At 47.3% G+C, this 21632-nt stretch overlaps 1 protein-coding gene across 6 annotated transcripts in view; it reads right to left on the bottom strand.

The window, feature by feature from the left end:
* Atp6v0a1 (ATPase H+ transporting V0 subunit a1) overlaps nt 1-21632 on the bottom strand; it is a 55519-nt gene that overhangs the window by 10638 nt on the left and 23249 nt on the right. For 2 of the 6 annotated variants that reach the window (XM_042282825.2, XM_042282823.2), the window contains exons 11-19: nt 19031-19181; nt 17141-17280; nt 16598-16755; nt 15121-15211; nt 12163-12281; nt 11177-11393; nt 10527-10634; nt 6427-6534; nt 5498-5515 (exon numbers count right to left, since the gene is read on the bottom strand). In XM_042282825.2, the coding sequence (XP_042138759.1) occupies nt 5498-5515; nt 6427-6534; nt 10527-10634; nt 11177-11393; nt 12163-12281; nt 15121-15211; nt 16598-16755; nt 17141-17280; nt 19031-19181 (1110 nt within the window). Of the gene's footprint in view, nt 1-479; nt 1749-1869; nt 5516-6426; nt 6535-9647; nt 9723-10526; nt 10635-11176; nt 11394-12162; nt 12282-15120; nt 15212-16597; nt 16756-17140; nt 17281-19030; nt 19182-21632 lie in introns of those variants that run through there. The other 4 variants (XM_042282826.2, XM_042282824.2, XM_042282820.2 and 1 more) reach the window with 3 other exon arrangements.

Raw genomic sequence — 21632 nt, 5'->3', positions numbered from 1 at the left:
GCCTCTGCCTCCCGAGTGCTGGGATTAAAGGGGTGCACCACCACCGCCCAGCTACTTTTTGATTTTTTGAGACAGGGTTTCTCTGACAGCCCTGGCTGTCCTGGAACTTGCTCTGTAGACCATGCTGACCTTGAATTTAGAGATCCTCCTGCCTTTGCCTTCCAAGTGCTGGGATTAGGATTAAAGGTGTGTGACACCACTGGCTGGCCAGACTTATTTTTATTTTATGTGTATCAGTGTCTTTCCTGCATTCATATCTGTGCACCATGTGCATGCAATGCCCGCAGAGGCTAGCAGAGGGAATCAGATCCTCTGTGAGCCTCCATGTGGGTACTAGGAATAGAACCCAGGTCCTCTGGAAGAGCAGTCAGTCTCTTGGCCACTTAACTATCTCTCCAGTTCCACAATGTATGTCTCTCTCTCTCTCTCTCTCTCTCTCTCTCTCTCTCTCTCTCTCTCTCTCTCTCTCTCTCTCTCTCTTAGATAGGGTTTCTCTGTGTAGCCTTGGCTGTCCTGGGACTCACTCTATAGCCCAGGCTGGCCTCAAAATCACAGAGATCCGCTTGACTCTGCCTCCCAAGTGCTAGGATTAAAGGCGTGTGCCACCACAGCCCGGCGTACATTGTGTATTTTAACGAGATTCTTTTCAACAAAATTTTCTTTCCCTGGTGGAATCTGATCTTCACAGTGGGGTATACTGAGTCAAGAATGATATCTTTTTTTTTTTTCCCCTGTGATTAAATAAAAAGCAGCTTAGGGAGAAAGGTTTATTTGGCTCACAGTTCAGGGTGCAGCGGTCATGTTGGGGAAGCCAAGACAGCAGGCGCTTAGAGCAGCTGGTCACGTCCCATCCACAGCCAAGCCGCAGAGAGCGATGGATGCGTGTGCTGTTTGCCTTCTACTCAGTCCGGAGCCCAAGCCCAGGGAATGGCACCACCTGCTTTCAAGCTGTGTCTTCCCACCTCAGCCCATCTGCAACAGCCTCTCAGACACGGCCAGAGGCTTGTCTCAGGCGACTCCAGATTTTGCCAAGTTGACATGAACTGTCACGTGTACTCGGCCTAGAGACTGTGCTGGAGACTGTAAGGACCTGCCAGTGGGCCGGGCCCAGCTGATCCCTCCCTGCCTTACAGTGGAGCACCTCTGTTCAGAACACGGCAAGGGCAGGCAGGCAGCTCCCAGACTTTGCTGTCGGGCAGGAAGCTACTTGCACAGTGAGCTCCTCGGCCTCCTTATTTACTCTTTCCAGCCTTTTGAGACCTAGACAACTTCCGTCTTCTGTGACTTTTGAAAAGATCACCTGGGGAAATTTTGCCAAAAGTCCACAAATTCCCACAAAGAGCTAATCAGAAAATACCATAGGTGTGGCTAGCGTGGTGGCTCACGGGCATGGTGGCTCATGTCGTAACCCCAGCACTGAGGAGGCGGAGGTAGGAGGATCATGAGCTTGAAGGCAGCCCGGACAACAGAGTGAGAACCTGTCTCCAAAAACCTGAAACATAACAAGTGTGCTGGGGAGCTCAGTGGGAGCACTCGCCTAGCATGCCCTGGGTTCAGTCTTCCGGACTGAGTAAATGGGAGGTGTGGGAGCACTCGCCTAGCATGCCCTGGGCTCAGTCTTCCAGACTGAGTAAATGGGAGCTCAGTGGGAGCACTCGCCTAGCATGCCCTGGGCTCAGTCTTCCAGACTGAGTGAATGGGAAGTGTGGGAGCACTCACCTAGCATGCCCTGGGCTCAGTCTTCCAGACTGAGTGAATGGGAAGTGTGGGAGCACTCGCCTAGTGTGCCCTGGGCTCAGTCTTCAGGACTGAGTGAATGGGAAGTGTGGGAGCACTCGTCTCGCATGCCCTGGGCTCAGTCTTCAGGACTGAGTAAATGGGAGGTGGGTAGACCTTGGGGTCTGGAAGAAGTTCTTCAGAGTCCATTTTTAGGGGCAGTTTTCTGAACTTGGTATGTTCTAGAAGGCTCAGGTGGAGAAATCAAATGTCCACCATAGAACAGGCCATAGTTTTCTCTGAGATCACTCCTCCAAGCCCAGCACAGGATCGCCAGCTCCGGGCTCCTGAGGCTCAGCCAGCTTCCCTGTCCTCAGGTCAGGGCCTGTCTTACGCTATAGTTTCTATACTGTATTAAGGGGCTGGCCTGGCAAGTCCTAAGAGTTAGGGCCAGCAGGAAGAGGAGCCACTTCCAGCAAGTCACCTCGGGAAATGCCCCACTTCTGGTCATCTGTCTAACCCTGTGAGTCTCTGGACTTCTCTATAAACCTCCTACTCTGAAAATGAGTAGTCCTTGTTACGTTATCCAGAGCTCCCTCAGTCCAGCAGTGCTGAAAGAACGCTTCCCTACCCTGGCTACATGAACTGATGGGGAAGAAAGTCCAGAGCTCCAAGGAGACCCGGTCTCTATTCCTGAGCTCAGTGAAGGTACAGTGCTTTCGGGGTTTTCTTCAACCCAGTTTTCTCTCATTAAAAAAGGAGAACCATAATCAGGGTATACTATGTGAGGAAAAGGGTATTTTCAATAAAAGGGAAAACGTGAAATAAAGGAGAACCAGATATAGCTGTGGAGACCTGTGATCCCAGTACTTGAAAGGCAGAGGCAGGATGGTAAAGAGCTCAAGGCCATCCTTAGCTACATAGTGAGTTCTAGGCTAGCCTGGGCTACAGGAGACACTGTATGCCCATTCCAGGGGAAAGGGGAGAAGGAGGAAACCTTCCCTTCCAGGCAATATCCTTCCTTCTCATCTCCCTAGGAATGCTTTCTCAGGGGAGATGAGAATTACGGGAGAAATCCAGGCCAGCACTTGGAAGGAGCCTGTCATTCACCGCAGGCCCAACGCAGGCATCTCTGATGTGACAGCAAGTCACTCTCCACCCTCTTAGCCGTATTCTGTCCCAGCTTCTGTCTGGCCCTTTGCTCTTCGCCCTGGCTCTTCCCCTTTCTCATCCAGAACAGCTTTTCTAAGGTGGTTACATCATCTCCCAGTGGTTAATCTAACAGACACTGTGCCTGGCTGTATTTTGTGGTGTCTGTCACTGGGGTTCCTCCCTTCCTCCCTGAGACACTTCTTGTCTCTTGGTCTTCCTCCTAAAATTCCTTCCTCCGTACCACTGTCCTTCCAAGATAACCAGGCGTCACAGCCTCACCGGGCACCCTGGGAGTGACTCTCAGGCGAACATCTCATCTCTGTGCTGCCCATCCTTGGTTAGCTCGGCTGTGACTCCTCGTGTGCCACAGGCCTCCGGACTCAACCCCACTGAATGAAACACAGCAATCTGTCCTCTGGGCCCACAAAGACTGTTACTTTCCCACATCCATGCCAGGCCTTTCCTCCCAACCCCTGTAAGTGACTTCACCTTAAGCTACCCAGTCCCTTCCTGAATCACATCACCCTACAGGATGCCCTTGCCCCCAGGCCATGCCCCTCACCCACCCAGTATACTTAACATCTCTACTACTGGGGTGCCAGCAGCGCCCATGTACCCCAGCTTCACTACTCTGATGGCTCCTTGTTGCCAAAATGAGGCAACAACTTCTGTTGCTCTCTGCCAACCCCTCTAATGATCAGCTCCCCCAAAGCTGAACCACCGCTGAACATGGGCTTGGCCTATAGGCCTTCATTTTTTTTTAATGCTGTAGATGGTGGTGGGTCTCCTCTTCCTTGCTCCTTGCCTCCAGACATCCCTGTTTGGCCAGCCTCAGCACCAGGGGGGAACCCAAGGGAATCCTTTCCCACATTCTTTCCAGTTTCACCCCAGTGCCTGTCAGGTGTCCTTCTATGCTCCCGAAGCATCCTGGGCACACATCCATCACGGTGTCTGCCTCCCGGCTGTCTCCCTACCTTGTCTGGAAGATCCTTAAAGGCAAGAACTACTTTTCTTCTCTCCATTTCCATAGCACTAAACATAGGGCTTGACACCCGTGACTGTGCAGATGGGTGGGTGGGTGGGAAGGAGCTGATGAAGGCAGCTGGTGAGAAGACACAGCAGGGGAGGGCCGCTGACCCTCGCTGAATGGTGACAGCCTTGCAAGACTTCCCAGGTATCAAGCAGCCTGGGTCTGGTTTGGGCCTGGACTAAGTGTCTCCTAGGCGAGGGCCCTGCCTAGAATAAACACGTGTCTACACCCAATGTGGGGCTTGCAGAAGTAGTCTGCACTACTTTGTAAGAATCTGTTTTGTCTGAAATCATTTCATAAATGTCAGGTACCCCAGTTTGGCTGTGCAGAATCAATGCCGGACAAAGACAAAAGTTACGACTGGCAGAAGCCAGAGAGATAATTCCCTGAGTGTGGTCGGTGGCAGGGAGTGGGAAGACCAGATCACAGCCTGTCTTCTCGATTGTCCACCTCCCAGGGACACGGCTATACATGAGGACATTGGCACTAGACAGCCGACTAGAACATTCTGCTGCTGCTGAAGGAGCTGGTACCTAACCAGGTAGACATTTGGAAAGCACTATTGTTGGAGGCGGTGATACCGGGAGAGGACCAGGCTCCTCAGCAGCATGGAATCCTCCTCATCCCCCCCCACCATGCCAGGCAGCTCAGCCAGCGACTATGCACAGACACCTGGTCCAGGAGTGATGCTTGTGATTGATGCAGGCAAGGGAGCCTCGCTAGCCATCAGGGAGAACGCCACTGCCTGTGTTGACACAGGACAGCAAAGGCTTTCCCACAGCCATGCACTGCCCCTTGGAGAAACCAGGAGAGGGGAGAGAATGGTTCGTAAGTACAGGCATGTTAGAGAGAAGTTGGGGGGAAAGATGCAAACAGTGTGGGGAGGCCTTGTCAAACCTGTCTCAAAATCTGCGTGTGGGTGAATGAAGTACTGCCGAGCTACAAGGCCTGGTACTCTAGATGTGGCCTGAACATTTAGCTTTCTTTCCATTCGATTATTCTGTATGCACTTAACATACGAAAGCCTTTTGTGCAGATGGATTGCTTCTCCCTGAATGTACCCGAGAGGCAAAGCTTATTTTGAAAGTGGGTCACTTCCCAACCAGGTCATGTGAAGCTACAGCTGACTCCGAGCAAAGGGTCTTGTGGCCCTAAGTCGAAGCACCACCAAGCTGATGGGGGCAGCAGGAAGAGGCTGGCTGCCTCTCAGACAGGGAGGCAGGGTCAGCTTCACTTGCAAGCACTCAGAGGAGCAACCATCCCGTCACAGGAAAGGAAGTGGAGACCCGTGGGACTCAACCCTGTGGGCAGGGACTTCAAGAATGCCGGTTACAGACATTACTTGCAGCTTCTTCCAAGCCAGTTTCAGAGGTGTTAGACCAGCAGTCAACAACACAAGGACAGAGGGGACCGACATGAGATGCAGTTAATGGAGATGAACTGTTTCAGAATGCAGGCTCACAAAGTGGTTAGAAATGGCCAACGAGATGCAGGATGCATGGCGTCATGTGTGTGGCCCCAGGGTGTGGTGGGGTTGGCAGAGTGAGCACAGGATGGGAAAAGAGAAGCCCCAGATAGACACAAAGGCTTTGGTCTTACCACTTCGTCCTCGGTAGGCTTGAAAATACAAATTCACACTTAGTGGGAAGCTGTACCGCACACAAGGTCACAAGCTATGAGCACGTACTACTGACTGCTTTGGGAGAGGATGGCAAATGGGGACGAGGTGCTGGAGGCACCCTTCCTTAGCATACACACAAAGGGAAATCACAGAATTAAGATACATATTTGTAAAGGCACCCCAACACTTGCAATTAAAAAAAAAACAACACAAAAAACAAAAAGCACAGCCAAAGTGGCTAGACTGAAAAACGCAGCCTGGGTCCCTCGCCGCTATTTTATTTGCTTTAAAAATACTATAATGAATAGGCGAGAGCCACGAGTGCTCAGGCAAGGAGAGTGAATTTTAAATAGCTGACATTGGAAGTAGAGTCAAAAGGAAAGGGTAGCCTGGCCTGATTCCTTTCCACTCTCACTCTAAAAAGAAGCAGGTAACAATGTTTAAAAGGTCTTAAAAAAACAAACAAACCCCCCTGGATCAAGAACACATCGATGGGGTAGGCCTCAAAACGAAATACTGAGTGCAGCTGGTCAACAGTGTGATTGAGGATTCTTGGGAGGACGGAAGGATGAAGAAGCTATTCTAAAGGCTCCCATCTTTCTGGTAACAAGAGGTGGGATGCTGGGCGCTGCCCGGGAGGAGGAGGAGAGCAGTTAGTGACTTAGGCCACGTGCAGCGCACCACAGAGCGGCGGAACTCAAGAGGAGCAGAGAAAGCTGCGTGGTTCTGTGGCTGCCCCTGGAGGTTAGAGCAGGCCTCACGGGGCAAGCTGTGGCACCCTACGCAGTCCTGACAGTGACCAATCATTAGTAGTTTTATTTTTCAAGGAGATGATTGATAAGCCTCTTAGAAAACAAGACTGGAGCTGCCCAAGGTAGGAGAGGAAGCCCACACCACTGGCTCTTACCTCTTCTGCGTCCTCTGAATGGGTGGAGAGCTGGTCATGCTGAATAATCTCAGCATCCTCCTCTGTCGGTCCGTTGCCCACCCTGATCCCACCAAAGTTGAGAGTTCCCTACACAGATGAACAGAAAGAGTAGTATTTGCCTGGGCTTTACTGTGGCACTCTGTGAGGTGGGGAAGGGCGATGGTTAGTACATACAATCCTCAGAAAGGCATAATACATCCTAACAACAAAAGCAACATCCACTGATTGAACAAGCTAAGGAAAAAAACGAGTAACTGTCCCACCCCAACCACCACTGCTATGGCCCCCACGAGTGGCAGCCTGCGGTTACCACCTCATCTGGCAACACCAAGACAAAGCAACCTTGCCTTGGCCAATGCTAACAGAGAGTTGTGTGACTGAGAAGCTAAACATGAGCACACTCCCATAACAAACGCAGCCTGGTCTGTACAGTCTGCAAGCGCCTAATTGCTGCTGGAACTGAAGGGTAGACTTTCCATGTAGGGTGTGGGGGACAGATGACAGCCAGTGACGTGATGAGTACACCCTGATCCGACATGCTTTCAACAGGAGCCCAAGGGTTCCAGCAACCTCTACCAGAAATGCACCAGGTCTGTCTAGGCACAAAGGACTCCCCAGGTCAGGGAAGAAAAAAAATAACACCCTAACAGACACTCATTTGTGGCTAAAGAATACTGAATTTTAAAAATGTAAAATAAACCAGAGACCCCTCTTGATCAGAGGGTTGGGGGCGGAGCAAAGGAGACTCAGGAAGCAGCCCCTGAACTACTGCTTATGGGTTCTACCAACTCAAAGCTGAGGGCTGCTTGCTGCAACTCCAGCTTTCCAGACAGCTTGAACACTGTGTAAACAAGCTGGCACTTCCCTGTGGTCTCCCTCCTCAGCTTCACCCTTTGGCGCCCTTTTTTTTTTCTTTTTTACTACAGATCACTGACCAGTTCAGACCCCAGTGTTTATGTAAGTAGACCCCTCTTTTCTTATAGTGCTCTCCTTCAAGGCTGGCTACAGAAACAGCCACAGGAAGAGCACTTTGGAAACTACTTTTTCTTTCTTTTTCTGTTTTTGGTTTTTTGAGAAAAGTGTTTCTTTGTGTAGCCCTGGCTGTCCTGAAACTCACTTTGTAGACCAGGCAGGCCTCAAACTCAGAGATCCGCCTGCCTCTGCCTCCTGAGAGCTGGGACTAAAGGCGTGCGCCACCACCGCCCAGCCGGAAGTTTGTTTCCAGTAAATTCTCAAATGCTGTCCCCAGGAAGTGTATACTTAGTAGGTCTGGGGTGGAGCACAGGGAGGCATTGCTGGAAATGGTATAATCCTGTGAAGGGCACACCAAATACAAAACACACTGCACCCATGGACATCCAGCAGTCCCATTGCTAGGGCATCCATAGTTACAGAATCCATAAGATACATATGCATCGGGATAGTCTCTGCATTATTATTTATAATAGCAAAGAATTGGAACAAGTACCACATCCATCATCGACAGTAATTACATAACTTTAGCATATCCAGTGGATTCTAGGGAATGCTGGGCACCGTAAAAAGACTGGGGACTACTATGAAAACAACCTCTAAGATACACCAAGAGGTGGAAGAGTGATTCAGTTTAAAACAGTCCCTGACATCTCTCTCCTTCTAGGCATGTGTACACGTCAACATGTGTCCTGACAGATGACAGACATGTGCTGAAGGCAAAGCCACTACCTGATAGCAATGCCCCTGGAGGGGGAGAGTGGTGGGACGGGTGCAGAGGGCACCTCGGACCTCCAAAGGGAAGACTCTGAGCAGTACAGAGGGCTCAGGGGAGACGCCATTGTATCTTGGCCTGGGTTTACAGGGTAGAGGAGGAAGGCTTCAGAATTCAGGATTTCCCAAACAGGCCATTTCTGAAGGTTTTCCTAGCCAGCAGAAGAAGTGGGAACAAGCAGGTTAGACCTCCTAGGCAGACTGTGATGAGTTACCCTGCAGAGCACAGGCCACAAGAGCTACAGGGAAGAGATGAGAGACACATCAGCGAAAACCGGAAAGGACAAGCTGAACTGTGCTAACACCACTCCAGAGACGCCCAAGAGGACAAGCAGAACAAAAGTGGATCTATGCTCTCAGCCCCCGGAGGTCAAAGGTCCTGCTGGGAGGGTGGTCATCGGACACCGCTGAGCTGCTCTCCAGAGACTGACTCAGCTACAGAACCAGTGGCTAAGAAGACCCCACAGTGTGGAAGCTTCTGGATGAGCAGGGCTTTGCTGGAGTTCATCATGGAAGATGGCGCCAGATTTCAAGGCCTCAAGATGTCTCAGATGTACCTTACAATGCCGAGACAGTGGCAAGAACACTATGTGGAAGAAAATCCACGGTGGGCAGGATGTGTTCCTCTTGAGGATAATCTCAAACAGCAGGATTAAAGTTCCATCCGGCACAGACATGCATTTTCCTTAAAGGAGTATATGCCAAACAGAGCCGTCCCGGCCATGGAGGTCAAAAATCCAGGATGCTGGACTACACAGACACTAGTGCATTCTAAGACTCTGGTGAAGAGATGTTTTCTGAGGACAAATGCTCAAATGCTTAACATTCCAAGTGTGGACATTGGATTGAAAGTTAGTATCAGAGGAGGGGAGGTCCAGACGGGTGGATTTGGGTGCCATGACGGGTGTGCGGCATGCAGGAGACACACGAGAGGGAGGGCTCAGAGAAATGGCCGAGGACACAGGGGAGAGGTCAGACCTTCTCTAAAGAAGGCAGTCATGGCTGGAAACCACCAAAAAGCCAAGGCCAAGTACCCTTTAAAGATGGACCCCCAAGCACAGAGACACCATGAGAGTCTGAACTCCTCTTGCCTCCATGCCGAAAACTTACCCCCACACACGGTCACAAAACACAGACACAAGAGTGGATGAGTCCGAAAGCTGCTGGCTTCGAGTAAGACGATGGGACTGAGGAGGAAGAGCAGCCACTTTGCTCCCGAGGGTAGGACTCTACTCACACATCTGAGGGAGACTTAGTAGGCCCATGGTAACGATGATACCTGAATCTATTCCTAAGAGGTGGAAGGCTCCTCTGTCATCGTCTCAGTGAGCAACAAGGCCACACTTCTGGAGAGCACGCGTCCCACGCTCTCAGCAGCGTTAAAAAAGAACCCGGCTGCACTGTTTGCCGCCTCTTTAGACAAACATGGGCTCTGTTGGAGTTAATGGACTCACTGTCGCAGCCGACACTGCCTCTAGTCCCTGCTGGCTCGGGGTTGGGCTGACTGGGGCCTCCACGGGTTGCCCTTCCTGATAGTGAATGGGAGAGAAGAAGAAAGGAGAAGAGAACGAAACGGGGTGGGGGCAGAGGGGAAGGAGAGACGAATGGAGGGCACATGAAAGGATGAGGATGGTCAGAGAAGGGAGAAGGAGGGTCTGGTAACTCAGCTGCTCTCCAACGGGAGGGATCATCTCACAGCCACAGGGATCATGCAACAAGATCTCTCGGGTTTCCCCAGGCAGGTGCAGTATGTAAGCGTCATTGGATAGCCAGAAATTACACGCAGTATTGAACATTTGGCAAGCTTAACTTTGTGTGTGGAGTTGGTATACACACAGGCGTTAAGTAAACACCTGTATGTGCATATGCTGCTTTTTAAAAGAAGAAAAAAAATCATTGTGCTTTAAATCAGACCGCTTTCCCTTTCCCAGATGTTTTGACTGCATCATGATCTCATCAAAAAAAAAAAAGTCTTGGTGTCAGTCCTGTGGCTGTCCAGGCAAACCACACGGGCAAGTGCCATCTGCAGCTCTTCTAATCTTGTTTTGGCTGCGTCTAGACAGGCCCAGGCCTGGACTCTGCATGACCAGGAAAGGTAAAAACATATGACTTATTCACTCCAATCCAGTCACTTGAAGCTGGAATTCAGGTGTCTGAGCAACACATACATAGTTCTCTGACATCGGCAGGCCTGGTGTTCATGCTCGTATGTAACACAAGTGCACTTGAAGAATACATGCATGTGTGCACCGTTCATTCTGTCCTCTGAGGAACGGCCTTGATCTTAAACAAGGAAAACGTCTAATGACCTTCAGCCACAGAAATATACTCACCAAATGCTTCTTCCGCAAATACTGACGGCGCAGGATCAGTGGCTTAAACAGCAGCATCCAAGGGACACAAAGCATGGCCACCACTGTGAGGAAACACTGAATTCCTTTCTGCAAAGCAAGAGACAAGGTGCTTCACACAGTCCCTTAGTCACACTGTTTCCAAGGACAGCGCAAATTTTACCCCAAACAATATTTTCTTATTGGTCTGGGAATATTATCTGGTTCTCTAAATAGTGAGAAGGTGCCTTGACAAACCCAGTAATTGTCCCCCATAAAATGGTAGTTCTAAAATCTGCCCCCCTTTACTCATCTAATTGTTTGAGACAGGTCCTCATTATGTAGCTCATCCTGACTTGGAATTCACTAGGTAGCCCAGGCTTGCCTAGATCTCTGGCCCCTCCTGTCTTAGCCTTTTGAGTGCTGGGATTACAGGCCCGTGGCACTCAGCCCTACAAATTCTATCCTTTATAGCACAGAATTATAGTGAGCCATCCCGAGTTAAGAGGGATGGGGGAGTGGTGTGACTTGTCGTATGAGCTGAAAGCCATGTATTACAGAGCACATCTTTAGGTTTTCTTCAGGTCAGAGTTACATGTGGCTTTGTGACCTGGGTAGCCACCTACAACACCCCTTCTCTGGGGCTGACGTACCTGTCCAGAGTACAGCATTCCATTACCAGACTCTGGGTAGGAGAAGAGGAACATGTTTATGAAGTGGATCAGGAGGCTTGGTGCGTTCTTAGATGAGTGGACATCGTAGGCTGTCCACTTGTAAAAGATAAGGATGACCAGGTAGCCAAACAAGGAGGACATGAAGATTATTTCAGGAATAAAGCCGAAGTAGATATTCAAGGGCTTCTTGAAATAGCTAGGATGGGAAAGAGAAAAATGATGAAATTCAGAGTGACCACGCCCATGGTACTACTCCACCGATGGAACGCTCCCTCAGCTCCGGAGATGACAGAGACAGCGCCTCCACACTCCTGGGCCTCCAGTGGCTCCGGAACCACCTCCCACCCTCTGAGGAAGCGCCTGGAAGCTCTAATCTATGGATACAGTTTGCAGTTGTGTATGAATTACACACCAAGGGAGAAGTAAGGGCTGGAGAGAGGGCTTGTCAGCTAAGAGCACTGCTGCTCTTGCAGAGGACCCAAGTGCAAATTCCTGGCACCCACGTCAGGTAGCTCACAACTTCAGGTGACTCCAGCTCCAGGAGATCTGATGCCTCTGGCTTTGTGGGCACCTACACACATGTACATACCCTCCACATCCACTGAATTCAAAATAAAATTAATATACATGTTTCAAAAAGAATTCACTTAGGCTTGGGATTTAGATCCATTGTAGTGTCTACCTGGTGGGTACAAGGCCTGAGTCAGTCATCAACAACAAAAGAATTCACTAAATCCGACGAAAAATGTTGCATCTTTTTTCAAAGATCTTTTTTTGCACCTATAAAGCTATGGAACTAATATCAAGTCTCATTTAAGACCACAAGGTTTGTATAATCTAGACTGCTTCTACAGTATAGAATGGGGTCCTGAGTTACTGATTCCTCTCCAAAGGTGTAATGATTTCTTCAGGCAAAAATGTTATCTGAATAACACAGTCTTCTGATGACAGGGACAGAGACTCACATGTGGTTGAAAAGGCTCAGGCTGACTCCAAACAGCATGTGGATGATCCCAAGAATAACAGACATCTTCATCTTGAAGGAGTTGAGGAAGGTCAGTTTATTGGTTGCAATGTTCCAAATCTGTTGAATGCAAGAAAACCAGACGGTACCACACAAGGAATTCTCAAGTGGGAAAACAATATCCATCTACCTAAAAAATACTCTTCTTATTATGGAAAATTCTAAACAATTTATTCAAATAAAGATAATACTAAAACAAACTTTTATGTACTTATCAGCCAGCTTTGATCATTCCCATCAACTTAAAAGACTCACGTCAACCTTGTTTCACTGTACTCTCTTCCCACTTCATTATTACTTTGGGGCAAAGCTGAAATAGCCTAGTGTTTTACTTATAAATATATTTCAGTATGGATCTCTAAAAGGTAGGACTTCTTTTAAAAACATGGCTACAATACAGTCATCATATCATAAAAGTATCAACAATGAGATTCTTTGTGTGTGCTAGAGTCTGAAGTCAGGACTTTATACTTTTTTTTTTTTTTTTTTTTTTTTTGGTTCTTCCAGACAGGGTCTCTTTGTGTATCCTTGGCTGTCCTGGATCTCACTCTGTAGACCAGGCTGGTCTTGAACTCACAGAGATCCACCTGCCTCTGCCTCCCAAGCGCTGAGATTAAAGGCGTGCACCCAGCTGCTTTATACATCTTGTATACACCAGGCAAGAGCTATACCATCGAGCTAAGGCCCCCTGCACTACCAATGCTCCATCTCCCCCATGTGCAGGGGTTACAGATATGTGCCACCTATTTTTTAAGTATCAACCAGGGGCTGGAAAGAGGGCTCAGTGGTTTAGAATACTTGTTATTCATCCAAGGGACCTGGGTTCAATTCCCAACACCTATATGGTGACTCACAACCACCTGTAACTCTAGTCCTAGGTGATCCAGTGTCTTTTGGCCTACTCTGGTACCACACATTTGTGATGCATAGACACACACAGGCAAAACTCCATACACAGGGAAAAAAAGGCAAAAAAAAAAAAAAAAACCCAAAAAACAAAACAACAACAACAAAAAAAACAAAGCATAAATAGGTAAAAATTCTTGCTACATTGTTGGGGTTCTTTTTTCTGTTTTTATGGAGCCATCAAGACACATTGCCCAAATCAAGGATTCATAAACTGTTTCCATTGGCAACCCCTTTCTGTCTAAGAAATATGATGCTATCCTGGGTAGAAAGAAAGGTATATAAAATAGGCATGCAAGTCAAACACTCAATGAAAATGAATCATAAACTTAATTTTAAAGCAAATTTGGTAAAATTTCATCATTTATTAAAGAAAACAAATTAATACAGAAATGAGTTGGATATGCTTATTTTTTTTTTCATTTTTTAAATTTAATTTTACATATCAGCCACGGATTCCCTTGTTCTCCCCCCCGCCAGGATAAGCTTATTTTTACATAGAGAATTAAATCTTAATCTAGGCATGGTGGCACATCCCTGCAATCCCAACACTTAGGAGGTGGAGGTATGAGAATCAGGAATTCAAGGCTACATTTCACCACATGGTGGGTGAGTTTGAGGCTAGCCTGGGCTATGTGAGACTCTGTCTCAAAAAACCCACAAAAGAATTAGATCATGGCGGACTATTTGCTACTGTCTGTTATAAAGCATCTTTAACATTTTTCAGACTTGATCAATGTTCTAACTTCATAATTATCAACACTAGGATGCTGCTCTGCAGAAGTACATAGTGCAAAATTGCAGAAGTGCATTAAGGGTCATTGCAAAACTTATTGGAAATTCTGTCCTAATTTCAGGCTAGATTAATTTAATGACTGTTTTCCCCTCTCAAAGGAACTCAAGGCAAACAATTCAAACATTCTGTGCTGGGGACACGATGTCGTGGTTAGAGTGCTCACCTAGCATGCCTGAGCCCTGGGTTTCATCTATACTAATACAAAAAATGAAAATAAAACATTCTAATACAACACAACCCAAAAAAACACTAATCTGATACTTATACGTTGACGAATAATGATAGAAAAACATGTTTCCCATAATTATACCATTGTATTTCTATAAGAACAAAAACCTTGTATGTACATTTTTAAAAAACTGTCACTCCTCACCTGACTTTTTTGTTTTGTTTTTGTTTTTCGAGACAGGGTTTCTCTGTGCAGTTTTGGTGCCTGTCCTGGATCTCACTCTGTAGACCAGGCTGGCCTCGAACTCACAGAGATCCACCTGCCTCTGCCTCCCAAGTGCTGGGATTAAACGCGTGCACCACCACCGCCTGGCTCTCACCTGACTTTTTGAGACAGGGTCTCTCACTGATCCTAGCATTAACTGATTCAGCTAGTGGCTGGTTAGTGATCCCCCAAGCTCAGCTGTATCTCCTCCATAGTGCAGGGGCTACAGGTGTGTGCCAATACCCGCTCCCCTTTATGTGGGTGCTGAGATCTGAACTCAGGCCCTCACAACAAGCACTTTAGTGACTGAGCATCTCCTCAGTTCCAATTTTAATTTTTAATATTTAGTTAGCTTTTAGGGTTTTGTTTTGTTGTTTCTTTTGGACAGGGTTTCACTACACAGCCTGAGCTGGACCCATACATGGAATGATCTGACTACCTCAGTCCTCCAAGTGCTGAGATTCTAGGTGCGTATTTTAGTTATCCTCACCTTAAACCTCTCATTTCAAGATCAGTTAAGAACGTCAAAGCTGAGGCAGGAAGATTAAAAAAATGCAAGTCCTGCTTAAGCTAGAGTGAGTTCAAAGATAGTCTGATAAGAACGTATCTCAAAATGGAAAAAAAAAAGAAGTAAACTGAGCACTGGCATACAGCTCAAGAGGTAGAGCATCTGTCCAGCCTGCACTAAGCCTTCGGTTCCATTCTTAGTACTCATGAAAAGCAATCTTTGGGGAAAGTGACATGTAGAAAAGACGCACACTTACCGGATCAATGCCAAATGGGTACGGTCCACCAAAAACTCCAGGGATAGCTGGGTTCAGCTGGAGAACAGAGCTCCCCAGAAGCGTCTCTTCCCTGTGGGGTTAAAGAAAGCCACATTTACTTTTGATTAAGAAAAGGAAACTACTAGGTCTAAAAACTGGGCACAAAAGAAATGACTACAGGGCTGGAAAGATGGCTCAGTGGTTAAGAACACTAGCTGCTATTCCAGGAGACCCAGGTTCAATTCCCAGTGCCCACATGGCAGCTCACAACTGTCTGTAACTCCAGTTCCAGGAGATCTGACACCCTCACACCAATGGACATTAAATAAAAAGTTAAAAAAATATTTAAAAAAAAAAAAAAAAAAAAGACAGCCGGGCAGTGGTGGCGCACGCCTTTAATTGCAGCACTTGGGAGGCAGAGGCAGGCGGATCTCTGTGAGTTCGAGGCCAGCCTGGTCTCCAAAGTGAGTTCCAGGAAAGGCGCAAAGCTACACAGAGAAACCCTGTCTCAAAAAACCAAAAAAAAAAAAAAAAGAAATGACTACAGCTATCATGGCTGGGGAGATGGCTCAGCAGGGAGTGTGGGGAGTGTGCTTGCCTGGCAAGCATGAGGTCTTTGCACTCCCAGAACCTGCATAAAAGCCAGGCAGGTATAGCAGCCCTTAGGGGAAATGGGGAGGTGGAGACAAACAAGCTGGCTGGCAGCTCCAGGCTTAGAAGGAGACCTGGAAGTCTCACTGTGGGAAGAGATGAGTTAGGAAGACAAGCAGTGCCAACCGAAAACACACACACACATCTTCACACAACTGAACACACACACACATGCATCTCCGACACAACTAAACACACATGTACATACATCTCCACACAACCGAACACACACACACACACACACACACACACACACACACACACACACACACATGCATCTCCACACAACTGAACACACCTGCACATAAATCTCCACACAACTGAATACACACACACACACACACACACACACACACACACATCTCCACACAACTGAACAAACACACACATGCATCTCCACACAACTAAACACACATGCACATAAATCTCCACACAACTGAACAAACACACACACATGCATCTCCACACAACTGAACACACACATGTGCAAAAAGGAGGAATTAATAGCCCAGAACAAAAGGAAATCAAAGACAAAGAGAAAGTAAGCACTAATACATAATTAAGGAGGTAATTTAGGTAAACTTGCTTTTAATTTACAAACAAATAAATAGGTTTTTACATAAATTTGTAGGCTCAGATCCTTGATACTTGCTGAACAAGTCATAGAGCCCCTCACAAACTGGAGCATAAACCAGAGGAGACAACACGTCCTTCTGAAACAGACGTTTTCAAGTTCTTCTACAGGGGTGCTAGTTTATTGCCTGCCCTACAAGTCAGAGCTGAATATACAAGGAATTAGCTTTGATTTTTGGTTTCTGCAACTTACGTCCAGTTCCCTAGAGTGAACATTGGCCGTACACTCCATGATGACCCGAAGATATTCAGAGACTTGGAAAAACAATCATTGTAGATGAGACCAGTGTAGATGGAGAACAGTCCCATCAGAAGGATGATATATCGACCGCTGAACACAGTGCTAAACATCTGGAGCCAGAGGAAAGGAGGTTTAAGAACAAGCGTGGAAGCTTCCGTTGGACAATGCTACTTACAATACACCACCCATGCCCCGGCCCACCCTATGCTGGCTCCCAAAGCTTGACCCATAAACAGAAGGCTAAAACAGCTGGGGGGCTGCTCAATGGCAGGGCACTTGCCTAATCCCTGTGAGGTCTAGGGTCAACTCCCCAACCACAAAGGAAATAAGAAGAATGCTAACATAAATTCACTTGTACGGCGCATGGCCCCTTCCATATTCAAACAATTTTTATTCTCTTTTTGTAAATCCATGAGCCTTTAGATGATTACTTTCATCATGAATGCTTGAGATATTACACCATTCTGTCCAGTACAGGAGTTGCTGAAACGGTACCTCGTTCTCGTTCTTCTGGGAGAGGATCCGGCTCTCCCTCAACACCATCCACACTGCAAACAGGGTCATCAAAATGCCGTGCCCAAAATCTCCAAACATCACAGCAAACAGAAAAGGGAAAGTGATGATGGTGTATGGAGCTATAAGAAACCGGAGGGAAAACCATGAGCCACATAAAAGCACGAGTCCTCACATGCCCCATTCTTGTCTGGACTCTGAGGTCAACATGGGTGGCGTATTCCTCCAGGCTGGACGAATGGATTTTTCTCTCCGGGGACTCTGTCACATGGGATCCACACCCTCACAGAGCAGCTGATGGGTTGCGTGCTACAGCTAATACTTTACACCATGAGGATGACAGGAGACAGAGGATCCTAACACTAGCTTGTTGTTCAACACCGGTGCATCCTCCGGCCTCAGGACTCTAGTCTGGGCTAGGCCAGCTGTCATCTCTGTCAGCAACACTTTCCGAGCTGAGAGAGCCCTCAGGCAAGGGGGCGGGGAGCCTGGAACCAGAGCAAAGCAGGTACAATAACGAATGCTCAGACTCTTGAATTAACAATTAACTGAACACAGGAGAAACCTGACCTGTGTCGAAAACAGTTCCTATTGCTCTACTTTCTGTCTTAGCCTAAAGTAAAGAGAGGGAAACTGCCGGGCGGTGGTGGTGGTGGTGGTGCACGCCTTTAATCCCAGCACTTGGGAGGCAGAGCCAGGTGAATCTTTGTGAGTTCGAGTCTAGCCTGGTCTACAAAGTGAGATCCAGGACAGGTTCCAAAGCTACACAGAGAAACCCTGTCTCGGGGGGGGGGGGGGGGGGGGGGGGGAAGGGGGGGGGGGGGCCAAGAAATCATTCTAGAATATAAGACATCTTTTTTTTTTTTTTTTTAAAAAAGGCATTTTGTTTAAGCAATTCCTCCAAAGCCAAGTGATATTGGTTTGATTTTTTGAGACTGGTCTTACTATGTAGCTCTGTCTGGTTTAGAATTCACTACTTTGATCAGGCTGGACTTGAACTCAGAGATTCACCTACCTGTACCTCCCAAGCGATGGGATTAAAGGTGTGCACCATGACCAGTGAACATTTGTATTGCTATTTTGAGAGGCCAAGTATTTGGTAACTCTGAGGACACAGACAAGAACCCAATAAGAAGTTCTTAGTGAACATTATTCAGTGACGGATCTGCTTATATCTAATGGGCACATTTTGCAGGAATTGCACACTAGCTGGGATCTGGACATCTCTAAAGCAGCTGTCCAACAGAATTATTAACAAGACAGTGGTGGCGCACGCCTTTAATCCCAGCACTCAGGAGGCAGAGGCAGGCAGACCTCTGTGAGTTCGAGGCCAGCCTGGTCTACAGAGTGAGATGCAGGACAGTCCGGGCTACACAGAGTAACCTTGTCTTGAAAAACCAAAAAACCAAAAACCAAACCAAAACAAACAAACAAACAAAACAACAAAAAGAAAAGAGTGAAATATGGTGATATATGGCCTTTAATCCTAGCACTAGGAGGCAGATGCAGGCAGATCTCTTGAGTTGGAAGCCAACCTGGTTTACAAAGCAAGTTCCAGACCACCCAGAGATATATGATGAGACCTTGTCTCAAAACAAAACAACTAAAAAAATTTTTTTAAATATTAAAAGAATCATACGAAGTAGGCATGTCCAACCTTTTGACACTGTGACACAATACTGTCATTTACAAACTGTATTAGAGAACTACACAATTAAGTTAACAAAAAACTGTAAAACAAAACAAAACAAAACCCCTCAAAACATTATGTAAGTTTGTGACTTTGTGCTGGGCTGCCCTCATAGCTATCCTGGGGCACCTGAAGCCTGTAGGCTGAGGACACCTGCTAGGAGGAAGAGCAAATGTTTTTACCTGGGTTTATCTCTCGGTAAGTCCCAATCCCATAAGCATCTACTAAGTTCTGGAAGCCGTGTGTGAACTTGTTGGTTTTGTTGTACGTCGGGGGAGTCTGGTTGGTCTGCATCCTGTTCAGGATGGAGGGGACAGTAGATCCGCTGTGTTCCTAGGAAACATCCGCAACGAGTCAAAATGAGGTGTCCTTGTGGCTACGCAGGTGTGCAAATGTATCACAATTCAAGCCGTCCACCTAAAACTTGTATCTTCTCCTACATTTCAATTAAACTAACAACAATCAAGATTATTTTTTCTTTCTCAGTCTGGAAAAACTGGGCTAGCTCTAACATTGACAACAGAAGGTTTCAATTGAGTCTTGGAGGCAGGCACAGCAGCGCATGCCTGGGATCCCTGGTGCTCCAGGAGGCAGAGGCGGGAGGATTGGGAGTCACGGCCAGCCTGGGCTACAAACGCAGTGAGAAATGGCTTCAGCAACTGAAAACAGGAAAAAACAAAGCAAACAGACTGGATATCTGCAGGCAAAATAAATAAATAAATAAATAAATAAATAAATAAATAAATAAATAAATAAATAAATAAGTGGGCTCTAATTAAGTCTTTGGAAGTATATTATTAGGGTAAAAAAACTTGAAGCCAGGCAGTGGCACACTCAAGAGGCTGAGGAGGACGAATCACGTAATTCAAGAGTTCAAGACCAGAGAAAGCAAAACAACTCGGCCTCTCTTTCCCACCCACTCTTCATTCCCTCAGGCCTGAGGCTCAGCTAAAATACCCATGAAGTGACTGGGCAGACACCAGCTCTGCCTCTGCCCACCCAGTAACACTGCAGGGCTCTTGGGCGCTCCTTTCTCTCTCTAGGCTCTCCTCTGAGGTCTCAGGGCCTCCACTCTGGCTAACCCTCGGATTTCTTTATTTTAGCTCCAATGTCTGCTTGATAGTTCCTCATAGATTTCTGTTCAGGGCCTCAGTGTGACTGCAGCTCGACCCTGCCGTCCTTCCCGCTAAGAAGTTCCTCCTGCTGGGCTCTGATTTCCAGGAACGTTAATCCTCAGGTACACACAGCCTGGTGCCTCAGAAACATTTTTAATTCTTGTTTCTGCGCCTCATTAAAAAATGAGGACATGTACTCCAGAATGCCTCACAAATTCATCTTGTTTTCTCAAGTTCTGCCGTCAGCCCTCATCAGTGACAACTCCATGATCACTGTGGCCTCGTGACTGGCCACGCACTCTCAGGATTTCTCTGCTGAACGTATTTTCAAACCTGCTTTAATCACAGCTACATAACCCACTGCCTCTCTAACCTCCCAGAATAAATTTTCAACCCTGTAACCTTTGATAAAATCATTCCTAACGGGGCTTCACTCCATCTCAACGAAACCGTTATACACCCTGTTCTTGCCTAACATCATGCACTACTGAGCTGTACTTCCAGCCTTTATCTGTGTGTTTTCCTTTTATTGCGTATGTTTTTTTTTTTTTTTTTTTTTGGTTTTTCGAGACAGGGTTTCTCTGTGTAGCTTTGCACCTTTCCTGGAACTCGCTTTGGAGACCAGGCTGGCCTCGAACTCACAGAGATCCACCTGCCTCTGCCTCCCGAGTGCTGGGATTAAAGGCGTGCGCCACCACCGCCCGGCGTGTTTTCCTTTTGTTTTGTAAGGTTTTGTTTGTTGAGACAAGGTCTCATGTAGCCCAGGCTGGCCCCACTTACTATACAGCCACGGATGACCTTGGACTCCTGATCCCCTTGCTGTAACTTCCCAAGTGCTGGAATTACAAGGATATGCTACCATATCTGGCTTATGCAGAGCTGTAAATTATATCAGGGCCTTACAGTCAGAAGTGTTGGCATACATCTTAACCCCAGCACCCAAGAGGCAAGCAGATATCTGAGTTCGAGACCTGACTGGTCTAGAGTTCCAAGACAGCAAGGGCTACACAGAGAACCCTGTCTCAAAAACAAAATACACAAATGAAAATACCAGGGCTCCATGCATACAAGGCAAGCGGTCTCCCAGGTCAGCTGCCTCCCGAGCCTGTCCATAAAGGTGTTCTGCTCATCTGACCATCAAACCGACTCAAGTCCCCGGTCACAAGTCATCTTTCCATTGCTGGTTTATTTGTTTGCAGCTCTAGGGACTGAACCCAGGGCCTCATACATGCCAGGCAAATGTTCTACTATTGAGCAACATCCCTTGTTCCGCCAAACTCCACTTTTTCTTGAAGCTTTTTTCTGGTCACATTACTTAGAAAAGCTCCACCCTTCCTCTACATACATCTCCCACTTGTATGTCTGCCTAGCCTAATAAACTGTAAGGTACTTCAGCATAGCTTGTACACCTCTGTGTGTGTGTGTGTGTATATATTTGTGTGTGTGTGTGTGTGTGTGTGTGTGTGTGTGTGTGTGTGTGTGTGTGTGTGTACATATACGTATATATGTATATACCCCTCCCTGGCTTAGGTCAGTGTCTTAGAAAATGGCTGCTCTAACTATCAAGCAGAAGCAGCTTATCAGAGAGTGAGTCAGGAAGCTGATGCTCTGGCATGGTCTGCCCTGAGGAGTCAGGGCCCTGACCAAATCCCTTCACACTACTGAGCGG

Source organism: Peromyscus maniculatus, chromosome 8 (genome assembly GCF_049852395.1).
Source record: "Peromyscus maniculatus bairdii isolate BWxNUB_F1_BW_parent chromosome 8, HU_Pman_BW_mat_3.1, whole genome shotgun sequence".
Classification (NCBI taxonomy): domain Eukaryota; kingdom Metazoa; phylum Chordata; class Mammalia; order Rodentia; family Cricetidae; genus Peromyscus; species Peromyscus maniculatus.
This window is presented reverse-complemented; position numbering and strand designations above follow the sequence as displayed.